Raw genomic sequence first — 21825 nt, 5'->3', positions numbered from 1 at the left:
GGGTAGACTAAGGAGTCATAAAGCCAGGGCTTTTTTTGAGGGGGTACATGGGGTTAATGAGTACCTGCACCTTTTCCATTGTCTGCTACAATAGAACCATGGACCCCAAGTTTTAATGAAAGAGCTCAGGCTCTACATACCAATTCTGCCTTTTCATAGATTCTGTGACTAGTTGCAGGGGGCCTGGCTATTGTGGGGTGGTCCCTCAGTGATTACCCCACCCCAGAAGGGTGGCCTAGCATTTGAGTACCGACACCTTTTTTGCTAGAAAAAACTCACTGCATAAAGCTCACCTTGGCTTACAATCATGGAGCCTTCTTGTTTTTCCAGTGGGTGACTTAGTTTTCCCTTTATCTGTGAAAGTCCTCTTAAAGTGCTATATTGAGGGGCCCTTTTTACAACGCAGCGGTAAGCCCAATGCGGACTTACCGCATGCTAATTTGGAGCTACTGTTGGCCCAACGCAGGAGACTGTGGTATTTCCATCCCCAGAATGCACCATTTCCTGTGCTAGAGAAAATCGGCCTGTATTTTTTAGTGTGGCGCTAATCCTGTGGTAATCGGGCAGTGCTGCATGCTACCTGGTTACTGCTGGGTTAGTGGGTGATGGCAAGTGCTTCCCCACTATTGCCATGTGGTAAGAGCAATCTTACCATATAGTAATCGCTATTTTCAGCCTTTTCTTTGCTGCGGTAAGAAAGGTATTTAGGCCTGGATTTAGGTGGTCTAAATGAGTGCCCCTAAATTTTAGTCACAAGAACGGCCGCTAAGCCCTGTAAACTACAACTAACTTTAGGCACACTTTATAGAATCAAGCGAAACATATGTTTTTTGGTGCCGATTTTTAAAGGTGCCATTTGTAGAATTTGCCCTTAGCACATGGGATAGACCTATGTAATGGCACGCTAAGGCCATTTTTCTACCAGCGTTTGACAGAAGGGCCCCTATCTATGTATCTTAGTAGACCAATACAAAAGACAGGCTGATTTACTGACGACTGAAATCTGAAAATCCACCATGCAATGATTTGAATACTTTATGACTAATATTTGAGGTGTTTAATACTATGGATTTGCAGTTATACTGGCTATTAAAGCACACAAACCTGTTTACTTCGTGCAGATATAATTTAACAGAGAATAAATGAATGAATACAATGAACAAAAGGCTGTGCCTCCATTTTTGATGTCTTTACCTATAAAAATTCTCTAGACTGAAAAATGTATCTACTAGCCACAATCGCTGATGTGCACTGCAGTTCACCAGTGTCTATATTTCTGTTGTCAGTTTTACAGTATTTCCCTTCATTAAACATATCAAGTTTTCCTTTTGATCATGCAACCAAGGCCAGAAGACAGATATCTTCCTGGAACAGAGCAGTCTGCCAAGTCTTTCACAAGACCAGTTTTAACCTCCCTATTGATTTTTTCAACAGTGCGGCCATTCATTGTTTGTGACATTTGGCTGTCGGCTCTTTAACACCCTTCAACCAAATCAATTTCATATTTTTGTCAATGCTGCACTAGAAGATGAGCAAAATATGATGAGACTTAGCATGATTTAGAATGTTGATTTTCTATAATGGTTCATTCAAGATTTTTGCTTGTTTATTCAAAACTCAAGCGTGTGTCTTGTTCATTATTTTTTAAAGAGAAAACAGACGGGGTGGCATAATGATTGATCATAAAAAAAAAGTATAGCTTTTTTAATTCATGGATTTACATATATCTAAATCAAGTTAGGTTCTTATCAAACCTCAATGACCTCTATCTGTTTGTTTGTTTGTTTGTTTATTTATTTAACAGATTTATATCCTGAATTATCTGAAAATACTAAAATGGAAAACCAAACTATACCTTAACCCTCCATTGCCTCAGGTACAAACCAAGATTGTGAGCCCTCCTGGGACATATCCAGTGTACCTGAATGTAACTCATCTTGAGCTACTACTGAAAAAGGTGTGAGCAAAATGGAAAAAAAAAATCTGGGGTCCTTTTACTAAGCTGCAGTAAGCACTAACATGTGCTTACCGCAGCTTAAGAGGGCTTACTGTGGGACGCACTAAGGTGTCCCACAGTAATTTTGCACTCTGCCCATGCACACGATGCACTAAGAAAATATTTTTCTGGAGGGGGCATGTGTGGGGTTGGAGAGTGGGTTTTCTACACTGATCAGTTAGCATGATGGCATTGCCATGCGCTGATTAGTGTGTGATTAGCACGTGAGCCCATATTGCCTACAAAATAGGTGGCAATAAGGGCTCATGCACTAATCTTTTTTAATGGCCACATGCTAATGGCAACATTAGCATATAGGCACACTCTAGAACTGTGGGTTCTCTTAAAGCAAAATCAGCACACTTAATATGATGTAGAGGAAAAGCCTCGAGAAGCTCCCGGACTTTTACATAGTCACACGGGAGTAAGGCTTCCTCATCATCGGCAAAAACCTCTAGGGGGTAGTTTATAGCTATTCAGACCAAGGTAATAGCTTAATAGAAGAACTTAGCTTAATATTAGTTGGTCTCCATGTTCTTCCTCGGGCCCTGACCGTGATCAACAGTGGCAAGCGTTTCAAATCACTGCTTTCTGCTTCAGGATCACAGGCCGAAAGGACCTATAGCAGGAACACAGAAATACTGGTCAAGATTCTTTATTTACCCTTGTCCTTATTTTCATTTAATCGTACGTGCGTTTACAGCCGTTCAGTGAAGCTGACGGAAGCTTCAGAGACACCCAACCCAGAAAACGACGGCTCTTATACAACACTTGTGATGTCACCCGCTGTCAGTGCCTCAGCCAATCCACACTCTTCAGACAGTAAACACTATTCGAAGCATACTCTTCAAAACATATTCTTCAAAAAATAGTGATAAAAGGGCCAAAAGTCTTCTAAGGAATGATAACACACTCCTATCTCTTCACAAAAAATGGATCCACTCGATTTTAGAGTTCAGTCCAGCAGGGACCAAAGCATTTAATTTGAAGATCCATCTCTGTTCCTTTTGCAACAGAACCCGGCGTCTATCTTGTCCTCTCTGCCCCGACGTAATGATCTGCTGAAGCATGAGACAATGGAGGGAACCAAAGTCATGTTTAAGACCATTGCAATGGAGAACTAAAGGTGACGTGCTCTTCATTGTCCTTATTGCGCTTTTATGTTCTATCAATCTCGTGTACAGGGTACACATATATTTTTTTACAGGGACAGATGATGCAGTAGATAACATAATCTGACATGCATGTTGTGTTAATTCTTAAATTAAATTCTTTTCCAGTGCAAGGGTGTTTAAAGACTGTTGTTTCAACCATCAGTTCACACATAGCACAATGATTACATCTCTTCTGTCCACCATAAATTGGTGGAGTAGAGTATTCCTGGGGAAGAACCGACGGACATAGTATCTCTTTTAGGTTGTTCCCTCTACTGTATGTGAACCGTATTCTAGATTGTGAGAACATAGGGAACGTTTGGTCTCTAAAGATCCACGCTACTGACCCAGACTGTTGGGTATGCTTCAGGACACAGGTATGTACCTGTGTCTCGTCTGTGTCCTGTCTTGAGCTAGGTTGTAGCAAAAGTTCTCTATTATTGTACTTCACTCTTCTATACACTGTTTTAACAACCTTTGCCGGGTATCTCCTATCCAACAAGCATTTATTCAATGCCTTTGCCTGAATTCGAAAATCATTTTCTTCTGTACAAATTCTCTTGTATCTCAGAAATTGCGAGAACAGGAGACTATCATGTAGTCTCCTAGGGTGGCAGCTAGTGAAATCCAAAAAGGTGTTCTTATCAGTAGGTTTATGATATACCTTGGTCTTAAAACCAGACATTTCATTCATAACTATCATATCCAAGAATGTCATCTCATTAGAATTGTAATGGGCTATGAAATTAATCTTCATATGACAACCATTCAGGTACTCTACTAGACCCAGTAAGGCCTCAGAAAAATGTTGTCTATGTAGCAAACCCACAATCCAATCTTCTCCCAGAACCGGCTGGGGTACACATAACGGTTTTCAAAGTCGGTCATGAAGAGGTTCGCTATCAAAGGGGCCATAGTTGCCCTCATTGCGACGTCTGAGATCTGCTCAGTCTGGTACCATATTGAAAATAATTTCTCTTCATTACCAGAGAAGCCAGATCAGTAACAAACAAAACTAGGGATCCTGTTACTCAATTCTGCTACAATGACTGCTTGATGACTATCACAGCCTCATCTTGAGGGATTGAGGTGTAGAGGAAAACTACATCCAGAGTGACTAGTAAACAGCTATCTATCGATCCAGACCACTCAGCCAGCCGATTCAAGAAATGAGTAGAATCTTTAATGTACGACCGGCTGCAGGATACTAGAGGGTGCAGGAACGTGTCCACATAGATAGAAAGGGGTTCTAAAAGAGACCCCTTCCCCGAGACAATTGGACATCCCGGGGGTTGTGCGAGGGTCTTGTGCACCTTGGGCAGCATGTAGAACACCGGGATTTTGTGTGAATTACCATTAAGGAAGCTATATTCTTTTTGTGTAATCAAGCTTTCTGCATAAGCTTCCCCCGACCAGTCCAAAATCATTTCTCTCAAAGCCGGGATAAGATCTTTGGTTAATTCTTTGTAATCCTCTTTATTCATCAATTGCCTCGTGACCTCCTCATTACAAGACTCCCGGTTCTGAATCACAACTACCCCTCCCTTAACCGCTCTCCCGATCACTATTTGGGTATTAGTTCTTAATTGGAGCAATGCTTGCTCTTCAGGTTTCGACAAGTTCCCTCGAGCCGGGCACCTTGCCCCTTCTAGTGCTTCTAGATCTTTTAGAACCGACTGCTTAAAAACTGACAGTGTTGATTCTAAGGGACCCGGTGCTGCCAAGTTGATTTAAGCTTCACTCTAGATGTGTCCGTAGTCAATCCATTCTTCTCTGGAAAAAAATAGTCTCAACCGAAGTTTTCGTATGAATCTCTCTAAATCGACTCTATTTTGAAACATATCATACTTCTGCGTGAGTACAAAGGAGCGGGGACCCGTATCTCGTATTAAGTAAGGTAATGGGAAGACAGGGTGATCACAGTTAGGTCTTCTACTGTTGTGATTGGGTCTGGGGGGGGGGGAATTTGTCTGTACGATTGCGCCTCTTGTTGGTCCGAACGTTGCTGGCCTCTTCGACCCCTCCTGGCTTGACCTCCTCGACCACGACCTTGGCACCCTCTGCCATCCTCTAAAAAAGGCTCAGAGCCAGAAGAGCTGGTATCCGAGTGATCTCCTTCTTCTCCCTCAAATGGGGGGCATGAAGTGATATTCTCTTTATTTGGCCATGGATAAACGCTATTTTTCTCATAATCCTTCTCATCACTTTTAAACTTTCTGATCTTCGGTTCCTGTAAAGAATGTTTAAAGGAATCGATCTTAATCTTCAGCTCATTGTGGGCTTTGTCAAAAGCTTCCACACCGCTCTGTGTCTTCAGCGCATTGAGCGCTTTCTGTATTTCATCATTGATAGAAAGGGCCGTTTGCTTGGTTTTGTCAATAATTAAGACCATCAGGTCTAAAGAACATTTGTTCAAAACAACTTGTTCTGAATAGTTATAAACTACCCCATAGAGGTTTTTGCCAATGATGAAGAAGCCCTACTCCTGTGTCACTATGTAAAAGTCTGGGAGCTTCTCGAGGCTTTTCCTCTACATCATATTGTGTGATAATTTTGCTTTAAGAGAACCCACAGTTCTACAGTGTGCCCAAAAGCAATTTGGGTTTCTCAACCCCAACTTCCACTGTTTAGTTTAACATTAGCATATGGCTATTAATGCTAGAAATTGGAAATCAGCCATCTATTAAGCAGGCGCCGCAAAGAGCAGACCCGAACCATATTATCGAAAATGATGGCAGGCCATCTTTTGTTTCGATAATACGGTTGGGGCCGGCCAAATTTCAGAGATGGCCGGGTTTGAGATGGCCGGTATTGGTTTTCGCCGATAATGGAAACTAATGCCGGCGATCTCAAACCCAGCCAAATCCAAGGCATTTGGTTGTGGGAGGAGCCAGCATTTGTAGTGCACTGGTTCCCCTCACATACCAGGACACCAACCGTGCACCCTAGGGGGCACTGCAGTGGACTTCAAAAATAGCTCCCAGGTGCATAGCTCCCTTACCTTGAGTGCTGAGCCCCCCAAACCTCACTCCCCACAACTGTACACCACTATCATAGCCCTTAGGGATGAAGGGGGGCATCTACATGTGGGTACAGTGGGTTTTGGGGGGGTTTGGAGGGCTTAACATTTACCACCACAAGTGTAAGAGGTGGGTGGCTGGATGTGTCTCAAGGACTAGGTTGAGAACTCCTGATCTAAACAGTAATGGGAAGTAAACATGTGCCTAATGTCCATGTTACTGCTTTAGAAATATCCTCAGTGTTGGCTAATATTAGATAAACACCAATGCTGCCATGGCAGTAATGAGTCCTGACAAGCCTCCTAGAGTTAAATCTTCCTGAGTATAGCAAAAGGAGATCCTATCCAACTAGAAATTGTGCATTTGGTCACAGCAATAGCAAATCTGTTAGGGCAAAAACAGATAAGCTTTCTTAAGGCTTTGGTCCGCCTTCAGATAGAAAACCATGATTTTAGCAAGCTATTCTAAGTAGGGTTTGTTCACCACTACAAACATGTAGAACATCTCTTGGTTTCCATTATGCCCCCTCTGTGATATACTATCCAGCCCCATCACTTTGTTTACTTTTAGGCTTGCTGTTGTTCATGCACACAGCTTCTGAAATTTACTTGAGGCCTACTTTACTTCCATTCCTGTGTGCAGGGTTGCTTTTACCAATGGGCAAATGGGGCAGTTGCCCTGGGTCCCCTGCATGGAAGGGGCCCAGTCACATAGTTCCCCAGTAGTAGGTTTAGCCCACCCAGTCTCTTATTCTCTCTCGCTTTGACTCTCTCCCCCTCCCCCCCCCCCCCCAAGCGGTCCTCCACACTTCTTTAACTTTGCAGGCAATGGCAGTGATTAGAAAAGGCTGCTAGTGTTTGGGCCCTTCTGCTGCCATGTCCTACCTACTCTGATTCAACTTCCTTTTTCTGTGTTGGCACGACGTAGCAGTGAAAGGGCCCCGACGCCAGCAGCCTGTCCTAATCACTATCGCTCCCGTGATGTTAAAAAAAGTATGGAGGGTAGAGATACAGAACTCGCAGGGGGGAGAGAGACAATGTGAGAGAGAGGCCACAGTGGAAGAAGGAAAGAAAGGGAGAGAGATGCCAGACCGCAAAGGGGAGGGGGAGGTTTTGCTATATGCAGAGGAGAAAAGAGAGAGCTGAACATGGGAATAAACAGAGACTCAGAGAAAAGAAGAGGTGCTGGGCTGATAGGGACCATAAGGATAAGGACATAGAGGGGTAATGCAGAATAAAAGGGGTGAGACAGGGTCACAGAGAGAGCAGATGGTGAACACAGGGGGAGGATAGGGACAGGGGCATAGAAGGGAGATGCTGGAAAAGGAGTGAGATACCCATGGGCATTGTTTGGCCAAAGGTGAAGCAGAACTGCACTGTACATGCTTATTTTATAAAATGCATGGGTATTTACAAAGCTGCGGTAAAACATAATGGGGACCCAGAGGGCAGTGCTGGAAAAGGGAGATGGTGGGGACCCAAAGGGGCAATACTGGAAAAGGAGGGGGATGGGAATCCAGAAGGGCAAATCTCTTAAAGAAGTCGAATAGGGGATACTAAGAGGGTAGAAGCTGAAAATGGGGCGCGTATAGGGACAGGGATACAGAAGGGAGGTGCTGGACAGGATGTATAGGGATGGCAGAAAGAAGATGAATGATGGACATTAACAGAAAAGAAATGAACAGGAGGCCCTGCAAAGGACTGGAAAAAAACAGAAGCAGAAAAAAAGATGCTCTGAGACCAAAGTGAATGCAAAAAAGAAAATACTCAGATAACAAAGGTAGAAAAAAGTATTCTCTATTACTGATATGGTCCCTTGTTTCATATTTTTTTCAGGGTCTATCTGTGTTTTGTGTATGCTACCAAGGTGCAATATTCTGCTAGCACAGGGTGGACAAAGTTTATACACAGAAGGCCGTATGAATGGCTTATACTACCCCTAGTGGGCCGCAAACAAAAAAATTAACAAATTCACCACATAATTCACTACCAACAAAACACAATACAATGACTGAATGAACATAAATTGTTACAAGAATGGTCTGTTCCCTATACTTCTGTTTTTCCAAACAGTTGCTAACACTATTAAACAAGTCTTGTCCCGTTGTATCCTTCAATAGTTTCACTGACAACAAAATTCTGGTTAATGGCATTTGTGTGGGCTGTTTTCTGTGTATACTTCCCACAGTGTCATGGGCTGCATAAAATGTAATGGGCCCTGTGCCAGCATATAGTTTCTGTATAGAGATATGTAGCAGTCCTGTTTGTTCTATTTTCTCACTAGGTGGTGTATTGGTGTTTTAGGGCCCTGTGTAATATTTACAGTGCTGTCTTTTTATGAATAAAACTGTTGCTCTTTGGATGGTGGGAGTCAGTACTATTATGGCAGGGTAAGGTTCTGAGTGTGTTTTTGAACAAGTTTGTGTATAGTGTTTTGCAGTGGAGGGATTATATGTTGGCCTTACTGATATTCAAATACCAAACAAAAATGTGGACTCAAAGATACTAGGTGAAAACCCTTAAATTATTAAACAGAGAGGGAAAGGCCTCAGAAGTCTGTGGTTCACAAAACTGCATACATAGTGCTGATTCTCTTTGAGAATATGTTAAAGTACATAATGAAAAGGTTAAAAAAAATTAATAGTAAATAATAAATTTTGCTGAATTCATTATTCAGTGATCACCAGGTCCCAGAGGATCATTCGTATTATCGAAACAAGATGGACGTCCATCTTTCGTTTCAATAATACGGTCGGGGCACCCAAATCCTGAAATTTAGGTCGTCCTTAGAGATGGTCGTCCCTAGAATTGGTCATTTCTGATTTTCGGAGATAATGGAAACCAAGGATGCCCATCTCAGAAACAACCAAATGCAAGCCCTTTGGTCAAGGAAAGAGCCAGCATTCGTAGTGCACTGGTCCCCCTCACATGCCAGGACACCAACCGGGCACCCTAGGGGGCACTGCAGTGGACTTCAGAAATTGCTCCCAGGTACACAGCTGAGCCCCCCAAATCCCCCCCCCAGAACCCACTACCCTCAACTGTACACCACTACCATAGCCCTTACGGGTGAAGGGGGCACCTAGATGTGGGTACAGTGGGTTTCTGGTGGGTTTTGGAGGGCTCACATTTACCACCACAAGTGTAACAGGGTAGAGGGGAGATGAGCCTGGGTCCGCCTGCCTGAAGTGCACTGCATCCACTAAAACTGCTCCAGGGACCTGCATACTGCTGTGATGGACCTCAGTATGATATTTGAGGCTGGCATAGAGGCTGGCAAAAAATATTTTTAAAGATTTTTTTAGGGTGGGAGGTGACCACTGGGGGAGTAAGGGGAGCGTCATCCCCGATTCTCTCCTGTGGTCATCTGGTCAGTTCGGGCAACGTTTTGTGCCTTGGTCGTAAAAAAAAAACAGGACCAGGTAAAGTCGTCCAAGTGCTCGTCAGGGACGCCCTTTTTTTTCCATTATGGGTCGAGGACGTCCATGAGTTATGCATGCCCAAGTCCCGCGTTCGCTAAGCCTCCGACACGCCCCCGTAAAGTTTGGTCATCCCCGCGACGGAAAGCAGCTGGGGAAGTCCAAAATCAGCTTTTGATTATACCGATTTGGGCGACCCTGTGAGAAGGACGCCCATCTTCTGATTTGTGTCGAAAGATGGGCGTCCGTCTCTTTCGAAAATGAGCCTGTTAGGCTTCTTATGTGACCAAGCATATTCATGTCTCTGAGAACTACCCTCGGTTAATTTTCTTCATTGTCAAGAATTTCTATTCTAAAGTAGATCCTGCACTCTCTGAACCTACATTAGGTCCAGGCTGCTATACTCAATTCTTAGTGGCCAAATTGGTTCATTTACAGGACACTTTGGTTGTGAAACCCAGTTATTCCCCCCCCCCCCCATCCCCCATGAATCTGCTAGTCTTCGGCTACCCTGCTTTTGTTTTTCTAAATTTACTACTGTCTCCCACTTAGGCTTTCTAAGGCTCCTGCCTTTCCTCCAGACCCTCATGTTCTTCTCTAGATAGTACTCCAGCCTGGCTCCTAAAGGTGTGCGTTTCCCTGTCACCAGTAATTCGAGACCTTATTAATATGAGTCTTTCTAGAGGTGTTGTACCACAACTGTGGAAGCAATCAATGATTAAACCACTTTTAAAGTAATCTGGCATAGACACTTTGTTCCCTGGAAATATTTGGCCCATTGCTCACCTTCCCTTTCTTGCAAAATTGATAGAGAAGGCAGTATTCCAGCAATTGACTATATTCTGAGATGCAAATAACTTTCTTCCCAAGACAAACAGGTTTTTGGTGAGGGACATAGCATTGAAACAGCTTTGCTAGCAATGCTCAGCAATATCATTTGTCATTTTGATACAGGGAAAGAAATGATGTTCATGTTGAAGATCACTCACTGTTGCTGTGCTGCCTTCAGGAATCTGCTCTAAAGGACTCTGACTTAAACTGGTTTCCATCTCACCTCTTCTTCCAGGTCACTGAGGCAGAGGCTGTCTCAGTCTCTACTCCACTTTCTTCTGGTGTGCCCAAAGGTTCTATTCTCCCTCCTATTCACTTAAAATACTTTCTTAATCCCTCTGACTACTATCATTCAAGAACTGAGAATTAGCCCTTTTATTTATGCTGACGACATCCAAGTTCTAGTTGCACATAATTTCTGGGATCTTTCATTCCAAATAAAACTGACTAATTCTTTGTCTCAAATATTCTCCTGGTTAACCCAGCACAAATTGGTTCTTCTGTAAAATCAGAAGCCCTCTGACCTCTGAGTTGCTAATCTCCTCCCCCCTTTCCAGTCCCAAATAAATTCCACTTCTATATTTTTCAAGAACAGTTACTGTACCTGGGAATTCTCTTTGATAGCTCTCTTTCTTTTGGCCCTCATATTTCATGAGTGGTAGTAAAATGTTTCTGATGACCTTAGGGGGATTAGATTTGTGAAGGCACTTTTCAACAAAAGAGCATCAAAGACCCTACTGCACTCCTTCATATTATATCACTTAGGGGTCCTTTTACTAAGCTGCGGTAAGCACTAACATATGCTTATTGCAGCAAAAAATGCCTTACTGCGGGGTGTGCTCAGACATCCCACTGTAATTTTACATGTGCATGTTCTACCCACATGCTAAAAAATAAAATTTGTTTTTTAGCCACGAGGATAGTTCTGGGAGTGGAGAATGGGTGTGTTCTGCTCTAATCAGTTAACAAGGCTACATAGCCATACGCTGATTAGTGCTTTAAGCATTACCGCCTACATAATGGGTGGCGGTAGGTGCTCATGTACTAATGGCTACAAGCTAATGGGAAAATTAGTGTGTGGCCATTAATGGGGAAAATAGAAAAATCGGCCATTTTACCCTTGCAGGAAAAATGGTCTTACTGTGCAGAAACGACCTGCATAAGGATGCACTAAGGCCACTTTTTACTACAGTTTGCTAAAAAGGCCCCCTTAGATTATTTTAAGTTGCTGCTTGATGGCTGTCCTCAATATGCTATCTGCTGGCTTTTGCTAATACAAAATATGGCTGTTAAGCTGATATATGGAGAGAGAAAATATGACCATGTTACACCACTCTTTTCAGTTCAACACTGGCTTCTGATAAGCTAGCTCATAAAGTGTTTTATACCTAATGTCCTCTTTACCTCTCAGCAATGCTTGCACCCTACACACCAGGTCATGCGATACGCTCCTCTACTGCTCTTGTAATAGCAGTGCCTCCACTCTGTGATAGATTTAGACACCTTTCGCTCGACAGCATTTTGCAGTCTTTCTCGGTTTTATGGAATCAGATGCCAGTTGATCTTCGGTCAGAACCATCTTATTAAACTTGGTTCTTTGTTAAATCATTTTCTCAAATGTCAATGGTACCTCACTCCTTTACCTCTTCATTTCCTGTCCTTCTTCCTACTTGCAATGACCCTTTTGTCTCTGCATATGTGAATGGCCATCATGGCCACTATCTCTGGATAGCGACTGTTTTATACCTATGCTCCCCTTTTTGTCCCTAGCGCAGTGATGAGCTCTCATTACATTGTTTAGCCTTGTTTTACCTATGGACTGTACACTACCATGAAGCTCTTTGAGAAAGGCGGTATATCAAATACTAGAATAAATTTTTAAAAAATGACTGTAATTAGTTTCTCTCTCGTTTATGATTTTTTTTTATCTGTATTGGTTTGATTTTGTTTTAGTTAAATTTGTATTTTCAAAAAAATGTACAAGTCAGAGCCATGGGCTCTCCCATAAACCTCTAAATTGAAGAGAAAACTATTCTCAGCAGAAGAGCTGAAAAGGAAAGGAAAATCCTCTAGAAATGGAGCACTCTGAAGAGAAATCTTGAAAGTACTCTTCAAAATTTGATGCTCCAGATAAGTCCACAAAACCCAAGAATTCTTCAGATTCAAATTTCAAAAAGACAAGTGGAGCTAAAATCTTAGAAGGCAAGGCACAGGCCCTAGATCAAATCTTGACTACATATGCTAGTAAACCCCCTGAGTGGTGGGACCAAATAATGCAGATCTACTGGCAAAGGCTTTACTCTGAAATAATTTGTTTTCAACATGATGTACATGACATCAAAGTAGAAGGGGCTGCAACAACATGTGTACTTTTATACTTTCAAAAGTATAACCCCCCAAAGGGGTAAATATTTTAGCCAGAAAAGTTACCTGCAGAAAAAAAAAGTAGTTCCTTTTCCTTAAGAAATTTTCCAAGTGAAAGTACATGCATACTTTTACATTGAAAACTGGTGGATGGTCTTATGGATATAAGTTTTCTGCAAACTTTTGCAGTTATGCAGGACTTATAAAAATTGGCCATTCTACTATTCATAGGTATTTTTTAAAAAAAAAAAACTATACTTGGATACATTTTAAAGATGATTATTATACAAAAAAATGAGAAAAGCAATAAGAAAAATGGCTGTTTAGCAAATGATTAGGATCTGTTATTTCTATAATATTTTAGATAATGCATCAGTTCTATTGTATGCCTGTGCTCACTGACATCAGTCAAAACTTGCTCATTTGGTTTCTCAATCCAAAAATAGTCTAAGTTGTTATCATTGTCAAGGCTTCAGACAGGTTCTCACATTTTTGAATCAGTACTAACACCTGAGTCAAAAAAAAATGTCCCAAAAGGTGACTCCAACAACTACATGCTGGTCACTCTTTCTTGTCAAGCCTGATTTATTGCCTCCTTGCTGTTCAATTTCACATTTTGTCCTCGTCATATCCCTGGCTCATGATCATTCTACGTTGACCCTTGTAGGGCAGGCAGGGAATATTGATAAAACAATTATCTGCTAGCCGTTCATTTGATTTTCCATTTCAATTACGGATTGGACGAGGCAAAAGGAAAAAGATTGCATCATTGATTTTTCTAGCTTACAACAGTAAGGAGTCGCTTTGATGGTTATAAAATGAATGCAACTTATCCATGCATTTAAGGTCATTTTTTATTTTTTACTTACCTATTGCATACAATTTGTATGTTCTTTCCAAACAAACAACATTCCTGAATACCTTTGATAAACATGACTAATTGCAGAAGTTCTTAAATTTTCAGTCACTTAATTTTTACACTTGTAAAAACATACAGAATCTTTGTATCTTATTTTCATGAAAAAGAAAACAATAAAAAACAATAAAGATATGGGGTTGCATTTTCTGGAATGACTTAACAGCATTTAGCCCTTAGGATCATGTCTTTCTTGATATAACTATACTGTATGCCAAGCCACAGCCCACTCTGAACACTGCGGTGTCTTTGCAACGTCAAAGATTGGTAGTAATGTGTATGCGCATAAGCTTAAATTTATCCTGATACATTTCTAATACATTTAAAGGAGGGAAGATCTACACAACTGGATCACAAGCATTGTACTAAGCATACCTATTAAACCTGCCATACTTGAAGCTGGTAATATGCTATTTCTAATCAGTGATCCAGCCCAGTCACAGTCACATAGATGTGGTGCTGAACCTTCTATACTTCATTCCAGTTCAGCGAATGGTGCTACTTCAGGAGATTTTCACATGACCGATCTAATGAAAAGTTCAGCCTTTGATCAAGGTTTAATGTTCCTGGAGTAACAATGGTACAGGAAAGGGTTTCCATTTTCTATGCCACAAGGTGCTGATGCTGATCTCCTTAAAAGCCCTAGAGTTTTCTTCCACAACTGGATTACACTTGGCAATTAAGGTAATGAACTAGCTTGGGTAACAAAGCATAATGATCTCTTTTGTCCTCTGAATTCTTATGAACTCAACTCATTCAGAAGAGGCTGGCATGCAAAGCATTTTCAAATCCTGCTTAAAACTATGGAAAAATGATTACTTCCATTATGCCTTCATGGTTTGACATTTTTAATTTAAACACCTGTAATATTTAAGCATGCTTTTCAGAACCAAAATACCAACTCAAAAGAACAGTAGCTAATACTCTCGTAATATTTTGACATCCTGTATGGCTTTATTTTAACGCCTCAGAAGATAATGTGATGAAACCTTTAAATACATATACCTTCAATGTATATTTAAAAGCACTTTTCCCCCTTAGTGCTAAAATGTGATGCTGTTTAGAAAAGCATGTCAGCCTTGCATATACTAGTATACTTTTTGGCTTACACAATGGAGAATTTTTGGGGTGAGGGAGAGGGTGTAAGGGGAGATCAAGGTTAAACTATGGAAACATCCTTATATGCCCTAGGAACGGTAAAGACAAATCCAGTTTTCTTTTTCAAATACACTCAGTTTATATTGGGCTAAAACTCATACCACTGCTTCTAAATTCAGGTTCTCTTTAGACTATTGGACATTAGATAACAGCCATTTTTAAAGGGTACACTAATACTAGCTATTGTTTTACAAGACTGGCTATCTATTTTTGACATTTTTTAGATTTTTGCATGTTATCAACCATCTCCAATGCAGAATTTGCTGCATTCTGATCTTTCATCTTAACACATTTCCAGCCCCAAATTTCACTTCAATCTCACCTCATCTCTCCATACTACATTAACCCCTGGCAATTGCCTTCCAAATGACCCCATTAAGCTGTAATTGCCTCAGCAGGCCTGCACTTTCGCTTGTAATTCTGTACCTCTCATCTCCCAGACGTTCTCTCAGCATCATTTCATGTTCTGGCTCCCTTCACTGAGCTCAGCTTATGACCTCGCTGCACCATGGCCGAAATGACTACTAAAAGCATAACAGAGACGGAATTCCATTACTTATTTTTAAAAGTTCTCTGGTGCTCTAATGTAATATTCTTTGGGGACTGTTACCAAGGATACCAAGCACAAGTCATTAAAACCCTTTGTTTTCAAGGGAGTCAGCCCTGTATTAATAAATACAAAGATTGTTCCACCACCATTCAGAAAGTACAAAAGGCACTTGCAATTTTATGTACCTACACCCATCTAATATTTCTAGCAAAATTCCGCATGATTTATTTAATATACTAAACCATAATACTTGTTTTCGTTTCTGAAAATAAACTAGTGAAAATGAAATCTGCATGTGCATGCTTTGAAATATTCTGCATGTATAAAAGCTCTTATTGAATCGGACTCAAATTTCAAAAAAAGCTTAAAACAAGTACTCATGCTCTTATATCTACTGTCCAAGGAAAGAGTTTGCACCAAAAATCTAGAACTCCGATCAATGCCAGATTTACACTGTAAGCACCATAAGCAGGGGAGATGAAAACAGTAATGGAGTTCAAAAATATGTGGAATACACACGAAGGAATCCTGTTTAGAAGGAATCGATCTCAAGAAGATTAGCGGAGAATAAGGGGCAACACCACTAATTGGGAAGCAAAGCCAGTACTGGGCAGACTTCTACAGCCTGTGCCCTGATTGTGGCTGAATAGATTTAGATGGTGAGAGGAAGAGAAAATCTCCCCTAACACCCCAACCAGATTCTCCTTTGGCCCCCCCCCCCCCCCCTTACCTTTAGGTCTCGAACTGTCCCGGAAGCAGTACCAGCAAACTAAAAGCATTATTTGAGCACTCAGCCTGCCTGCTTTCATGCCACTGATGATCCCTGTAGGCTCCTACAAACCCCCCACTTCCTTCATGGGTTTCCAATTACTATGGAAACTCATGAGAAATGTAGAGGCCACTGCACCTATCAAGTTTCCTGAAACCAGGCAGGCTTTACGGTCAAGTTTTGCTTTCAGCTTGCTGTTGTTGCAGCCAAGGCAGCTACAGCAAAGTCAAGGTAGGCCCAGACAGAAGCACAGCAGCAACACTCTAGCACCTACCACAATAAGAACCAGAGGCAGTTGTCTATGTTGCATATGCCTAAACCTGGGGTTGGAAAGCTATTCTATCAATGGGGTTTCATGAGACTAATATTTTTCTCGGAGTTGGGCCTCAGAGTTAGGCACAGGCAACAAAGACAACTGCCTCTGCTTCCAAACTATGATAGGCAGGGGGTTTCAACCCAGTCCTCAGGACACACCCAACCAGTCGGGGTTTTCAGGATATCCCCACTGAATTCAATGGCAATATTCTGACAACTCAGATTGGCTGGGTGTGCCTCGAGGACTGGGTTGAAATCCTCTGCGCTCGAGTGTTGCCGATATGCATCACAATTTGGAACCAAGACAGTTTATGTTGCCTATGCCTAAACTTGGGCCCAACTCTGGATAAACTATTAGTCCCATGAAATCCCACTGAGAGAAAAGCTTTCCAACCCCTTTGCTGATTCATTTGGGCATTAAGATGGAAATGTTTTCATTTCATTTGATTGTGACACCAGTCAAAGCTACAAAGTAATAGATCCTGGATTCAAGTAAGCCTTTTAATAAATGCAATGGTAAATTTAGGATTATCTGGTTATGATGCTGGAATGAAAATACCCTCTTTTACAATAAACTAGAAAAACACTCAAAATAATCATTCATAGCTTTTTTTTTTCTCATGACAAGACATCAATTTTCCCCTAATTCACAAGAGGCTAAGCAAAAACAGATCATCACTAAGGTGTAATAAAATATACACATACAGGATAGGGTTTCAGTGCCTATGGTGTCTGAGAGAAATACCCTTTCCTATAAAAGGACCCAGAGGTGTACTACAATAGATTTATATAGGACTTCATTAGGCATCATCAGAAACCAAAAATAAGTCAGTATGATACATGCTTCAAAAATATAAAACATGGGCCAGTGGTGAAAGGGACATACAGTAGGGGAAGGTGACCACGTATACTGGCAACATTATCATATATAAAACCCACAAACTACTAAAAATTAACAATCCTAAATGTTTTGTCACTAAGGAGCCCTTTTACTAAGGAGCGTACAACACGCATCAAATTGAAACTACCACCCAGATACCATGTGCTCCAGGTGGTAATTCCATTTGTGATGCACATCCAAAACACGTGGTAGAAATTTTCTACCGTGTGGCGCTTACCCGACAGTAACCGACAGTGTATGCGCGCTGATGATTACCGCCCGGTTAACGCATGAGACCTTACCTCTATGTCAATGGGTGGCAGTAAGGTCTCCAGCCAAAATGGACACGCGCTGGTTTTAATTTTGCTGCACATCCATTTTTGCTCTCCCTTCCCAAAAAAGGCCTATTTTGCAGGTGCGCTGAAAAATGGACCTGCGCATATTTAAAACACGTGCCTACACCAGTGCAGGCCATTTTCCGGCATGCCTTAGTAAATGGGCTCCTAAGCCAAAAGTTATCTTCCAGAGCTTTCTGATGAGCTATAGAAATTTTTTGCCCCCAGGAAGAGAAACCTTCCTACCCCCATCCGAAAGTAAACCTCAAAAGTAATGAATACAAAATCACTTGTACCTCTCCTTAAAGTTATAGAACATATAGAAGAAATTTAAAATACCTCTCTTTCAAGCAACAACATATGTACTTGAAAATTCCTCCTATTTAGCTACGCCTATAGAAATAATAGCTGATGGCAGAAAAAAAAAAGACTTAACCGTAACATTACCCAGTTATTCCTGTCCACTCTGTGGGAAAATTAGGTTCTTACCGTGATAATTTTCTTTCCTTTAGTCATAGCAGATGCAGCCATTACAGATGGGTTGTGTCCATCAACCAGCAGAGGGAGATAGAGAGCACACTTTTTCAGTGCCTCATACCAGCTTGCTCCACTGCCTCTCTTCAGTATTTGAAGCTTCCAAAGCAGTATGGCAAACCGCAATGGGAATAACATGAGCTTTCCTCATAGCGAACGATGGCCCTACAACAAAGGGCATTAACTCAGAATGGAGGGAAACAAACATCCTCCCGGACGGAATAAACTCATCCTCCCGGAGGGAATAAACTCATCCTCCAAAACATGAAACGGGAGGGAATTAAGTCATCCTCCTTTAATTGAAGAAGAATCCTAAAGACAGTTTTCCGACTTTCTCCCAAGGACGGAATCTCCAGGAAACATGAACAGAACCTGAAATAGATTTACAGCAGATAGCAATCAGACAGGAAGGGATCATGGCTGCATCTGCTATGACTAAAGGAAAGAAAATTATCACGGTAAGAACCTAATTTTCCCTTCCTTGTCATCAAGCAGATGCAGCCATTACAGATGGGATGTATCAAAGCAATCCCTAGATAGGGTGGGAACAAGCCACACCACGCGCCAGCACTTGCGCTCCAAAATGTGCGTCCCTCCTGGAGCCACATCCAGCCTGTAATGTCGGGCAAAAGAGCTTAGAAGCCCATGTTGCTGCACTACAAATCTCTTGAAGAGAGAGTGCTCCAGTTTCAGCCCAAGAAGAGGAAATTCCTCTAGTGGAATGTGCCTTAAAGGCATCAGGCGGAGGCCGGCCGGCAAGCAAATAAGCTGAAAAGATAGATTCTTTAAGCCAGCGGGCAATAGTGGCTTTAGACGCTGGAGACCCTCTGCGAGGACCTGATAGCAAAACAAACAGATGATCAGAGCTCCTGAAAGAGTTAGTAACTCGCAGATACTGCAGCAGAGTCCTGCGCACATCCAACAGGTGCAATTGCCGAAAAGATTCTGGAAACTCCTCCTTGACAAAGGAGGGCAAGAAAATAGGTTGGTTTAGGTGAAACGCTGAAACCACCTTAGGCAAGAAGGAAGGCACGGTCCGAACCGTGACCCAGGACTCTGAAAATTGCAGAAAAGGGTCTCTACAGGACAGCGCCTGGAGCTCTGACACCCGTCTCGCCGAAGTAATGGCCACTAAAAAGATGGCCTTCAGTGTCAAATCTGTCTCTGAAGCACGCCGAAGCGGTTCAAAGGGAGCACCCTGAAGGGCTTTCAGCACTAGCCCCAGGTTCCAAGCTGGACAAGGTGCACGCACGGGAGGACAGAGCCGAAGCACCCCTCTAAGAAACCATGCCACATCTGGATGAGCAGCTAAAGACACGCCTTCAACCTTGCCACGCATGGAGGCCAACGCTGCCACTTGCACCCGCAGGGAATTATAGGCCAAGCCTTTTTGTACACCATCCTTCAAAAAGTCCAGAATCGGCGAGACAGGAGCCTGCAGGGGTGTGATCTCTTTGGAAGCACACCAGACTTCAAACTGGCGCCAAATCCTGGCATAAGCCACGGAAGTGGAACGCTTGCGGGCTTGCAGGAGAGTGATAATTACTTTATTGGAATAGCCTTAGTCTCTCAATTGCGCCCTCTCATTTGCCAGGCCATAAGACCAAATCGGCCGGCGTCCTCCATGGTCACCGGACCCTGTGACAACAGGTTGGTAACCAGAGGTAACTGAAGGGGATCCTCTACGAGCATCTGTCGGAGGTCCGCATACCAAGGCCTCCTGGGCCAATCCGAAGCGACGAGAACCACTTCTCCTGGATGCAGCCGAATCCGCAGGAGCACTCGCCCTAACAAGGACCACGGAGGGAGCACATACAGTAGGCCCGGAGGCCAGGGTTGAGCCAAGGCATCCAACCCCACCGAACGAGGATCTCTCCGTCTGCTGAAAAAGCACTGGATTTTGGCATTGATTTTTGTCGCCATTAGATCCATCACAGGCTTGCCCCACTTGGCACATATCTGCAGGAATACTTCGTCTGCAAGTTCCCACTCCGCTGGATCGATCTGATGCCTGCTTAGATAATCGGCTTGCACGTTGCTCTGACCTGCAATGTGAGCTGCCGACAGAAACTATAGATGCAGCTCGGCCCAGTGGCAAATTTGTTCGGCCTGCGCGGCTAGAGCTCTGCACTGAGTGCCGCCATGTCGATTTATGTAGGCCACTGCTGTCGTGTTGTCCGACATCACTCTGACAGCCAATCCTTCCAGGGTCACTTGAAAAGCCAGAAACGCCTGAAACACCGCTTTCAACTCTAGGCGGTTGATGGACCACTCCGACTCCTCGGGTGTCCATAGACCCTGGGCATGCTTCCCCTTGCAATGTGCACCCCAGCCTTTCAGGCTGGCATCTGTCACCACTAGGCACCAATCGGGGAGCGCCAGCAGCATTCCTCGCCGCAGCATGCTGTCTGAGAGCCACCACTCCATACTGAGTTGGGTCGCAGGGAGCCAAGAGAGTCTGCATTGATAATCCTGAGATACTGGAGACCATCTTTGGAGTAGAGCATACTGTAGAGGTCTCAGATGCGCTCTCGCCCAGGGCACCAGTTCCATGGTGGCCGTCATCGATCCAAGCAGCTGGACAATGTCCCAAGCTCGCGGGGCATCCTCAGGAGCAGACGGACCTGATTCTGAAGCTTGCACCGCCTTTGCTCGGGTAGGTACACATACCCCAAGGCTGTGTCGAACCTGGCCCCCAAATATTCTAGAGACTGCAAGGGGGGTCAGGTGACTTTTGGCCAAATTGACGACCCAGCCCAGAGATTGAAGTACTGAGACCACTCTGGCTGTTACATGCTGACTCTCTGCAGCAGAGTTTGCTCAAATGAGCCAGTCGTCCAGGTACGGGTGAACCCGAATACCCTCTCGCCTTAGAAAGGCAGCTACTACCACCATAACCTTCGAAAAGGTGGGGGGAGCTGTGGCGAGGCCAAAAGGCAAGGCCCAGAACTGGAAATGCTTTCCCATCACCGCAAACCTCAAACTTCTGGTGCGGGGGCCAAATTGGTATGTGCAAGTAAGCTTCTTTCAGGTCCAGAGACGTGAGAAACTCTCCTGGCTGTACCGCCGCAATGACGGAGCACAGGGTTTCCATGTGAAAATGCCACACTCTCACGGACTTGTTTAATTCTTGTAAGTCCAGAATAGGGCGAAAAGACCCTCCTTTTCGCGGCACCACAAAGTAGATGGAGTAGCGGCCGCAGCCGTGTTCGGCGGGAGGTACCGGGGACACGGCCCCTATCTGAATCAGACCTTGCAAAGTCTCCCCTACCGCCGTCCGTTTGGCGGCAGAACCACATCGGGACTCCACAAACACGTCTCTTACAGGGGCGTCGAATTCTATTCTGAAACCGTCTCTGATCAGGTCCAAGACCCACTGATCTGAGGAAATGTTGGCCCACTCCTCGGCAAAGAGGGAAAGATGTCCTCTGATGACAGGACTCGAGGAGAGGGCCGGAGCACCATCATTGAGAGGGTCACCCCTGAACTCCAGGCCTTGAGCCAGTGGCTGTGGAACGTTTGTCCGAGCGAAAGGAGTTCCTCTGCTGAAAACGGGCACAAGAAGTGAACCCAGCAGAACGCCCC

General features: G+C 43.3%; 1 protein-coding gene across 3 annotated transcripts in view; it reads right to left on the bottom strand.

The window, feature by feature from the left end:
- The window catches only part of PBX3 (PBX homeobox 3), a 411372-nt gene that overhangs the window by 291772 nt on the left and 97775 nt on the right, over positions 1–21825 (bottom strand). Inside the window, exon 1 of one of the 3 annotated variants that reach the window (XM_030207426.1) lies at positions 15284–15337. The exons of the other annotated variants lie outside the window; for them this stretch is intronic. Coding sequence (XP_030063286.1) covers positions 15284–15290 — 7 coding nt within the window. The 5' untranslated portion in view covers positions 15291–15337. Of the gene's footprint in view, positions 1–15283; positions 15338–21825 lie in introns of those variants that run through there. 3 annotated transcript variants of the gene reach the window in all.

This window comes from Microcaecilia unicolor, chromosome 6 (genome assembly GCF_901765095.1).
Source record: "Microcaecilia unicolor chromosome 6, aMicUni1.1, whole genome shotgun sequence".
NCBI lineage: Eukaryota > Metazoa > Chordata > Amphibia > Gymnophiona > Siphonopidae > Microcaecilia > Microcaecilia unicolor.
This window is presented reverse-complemented; position numbering and strand designations above follow the sequence as displayed.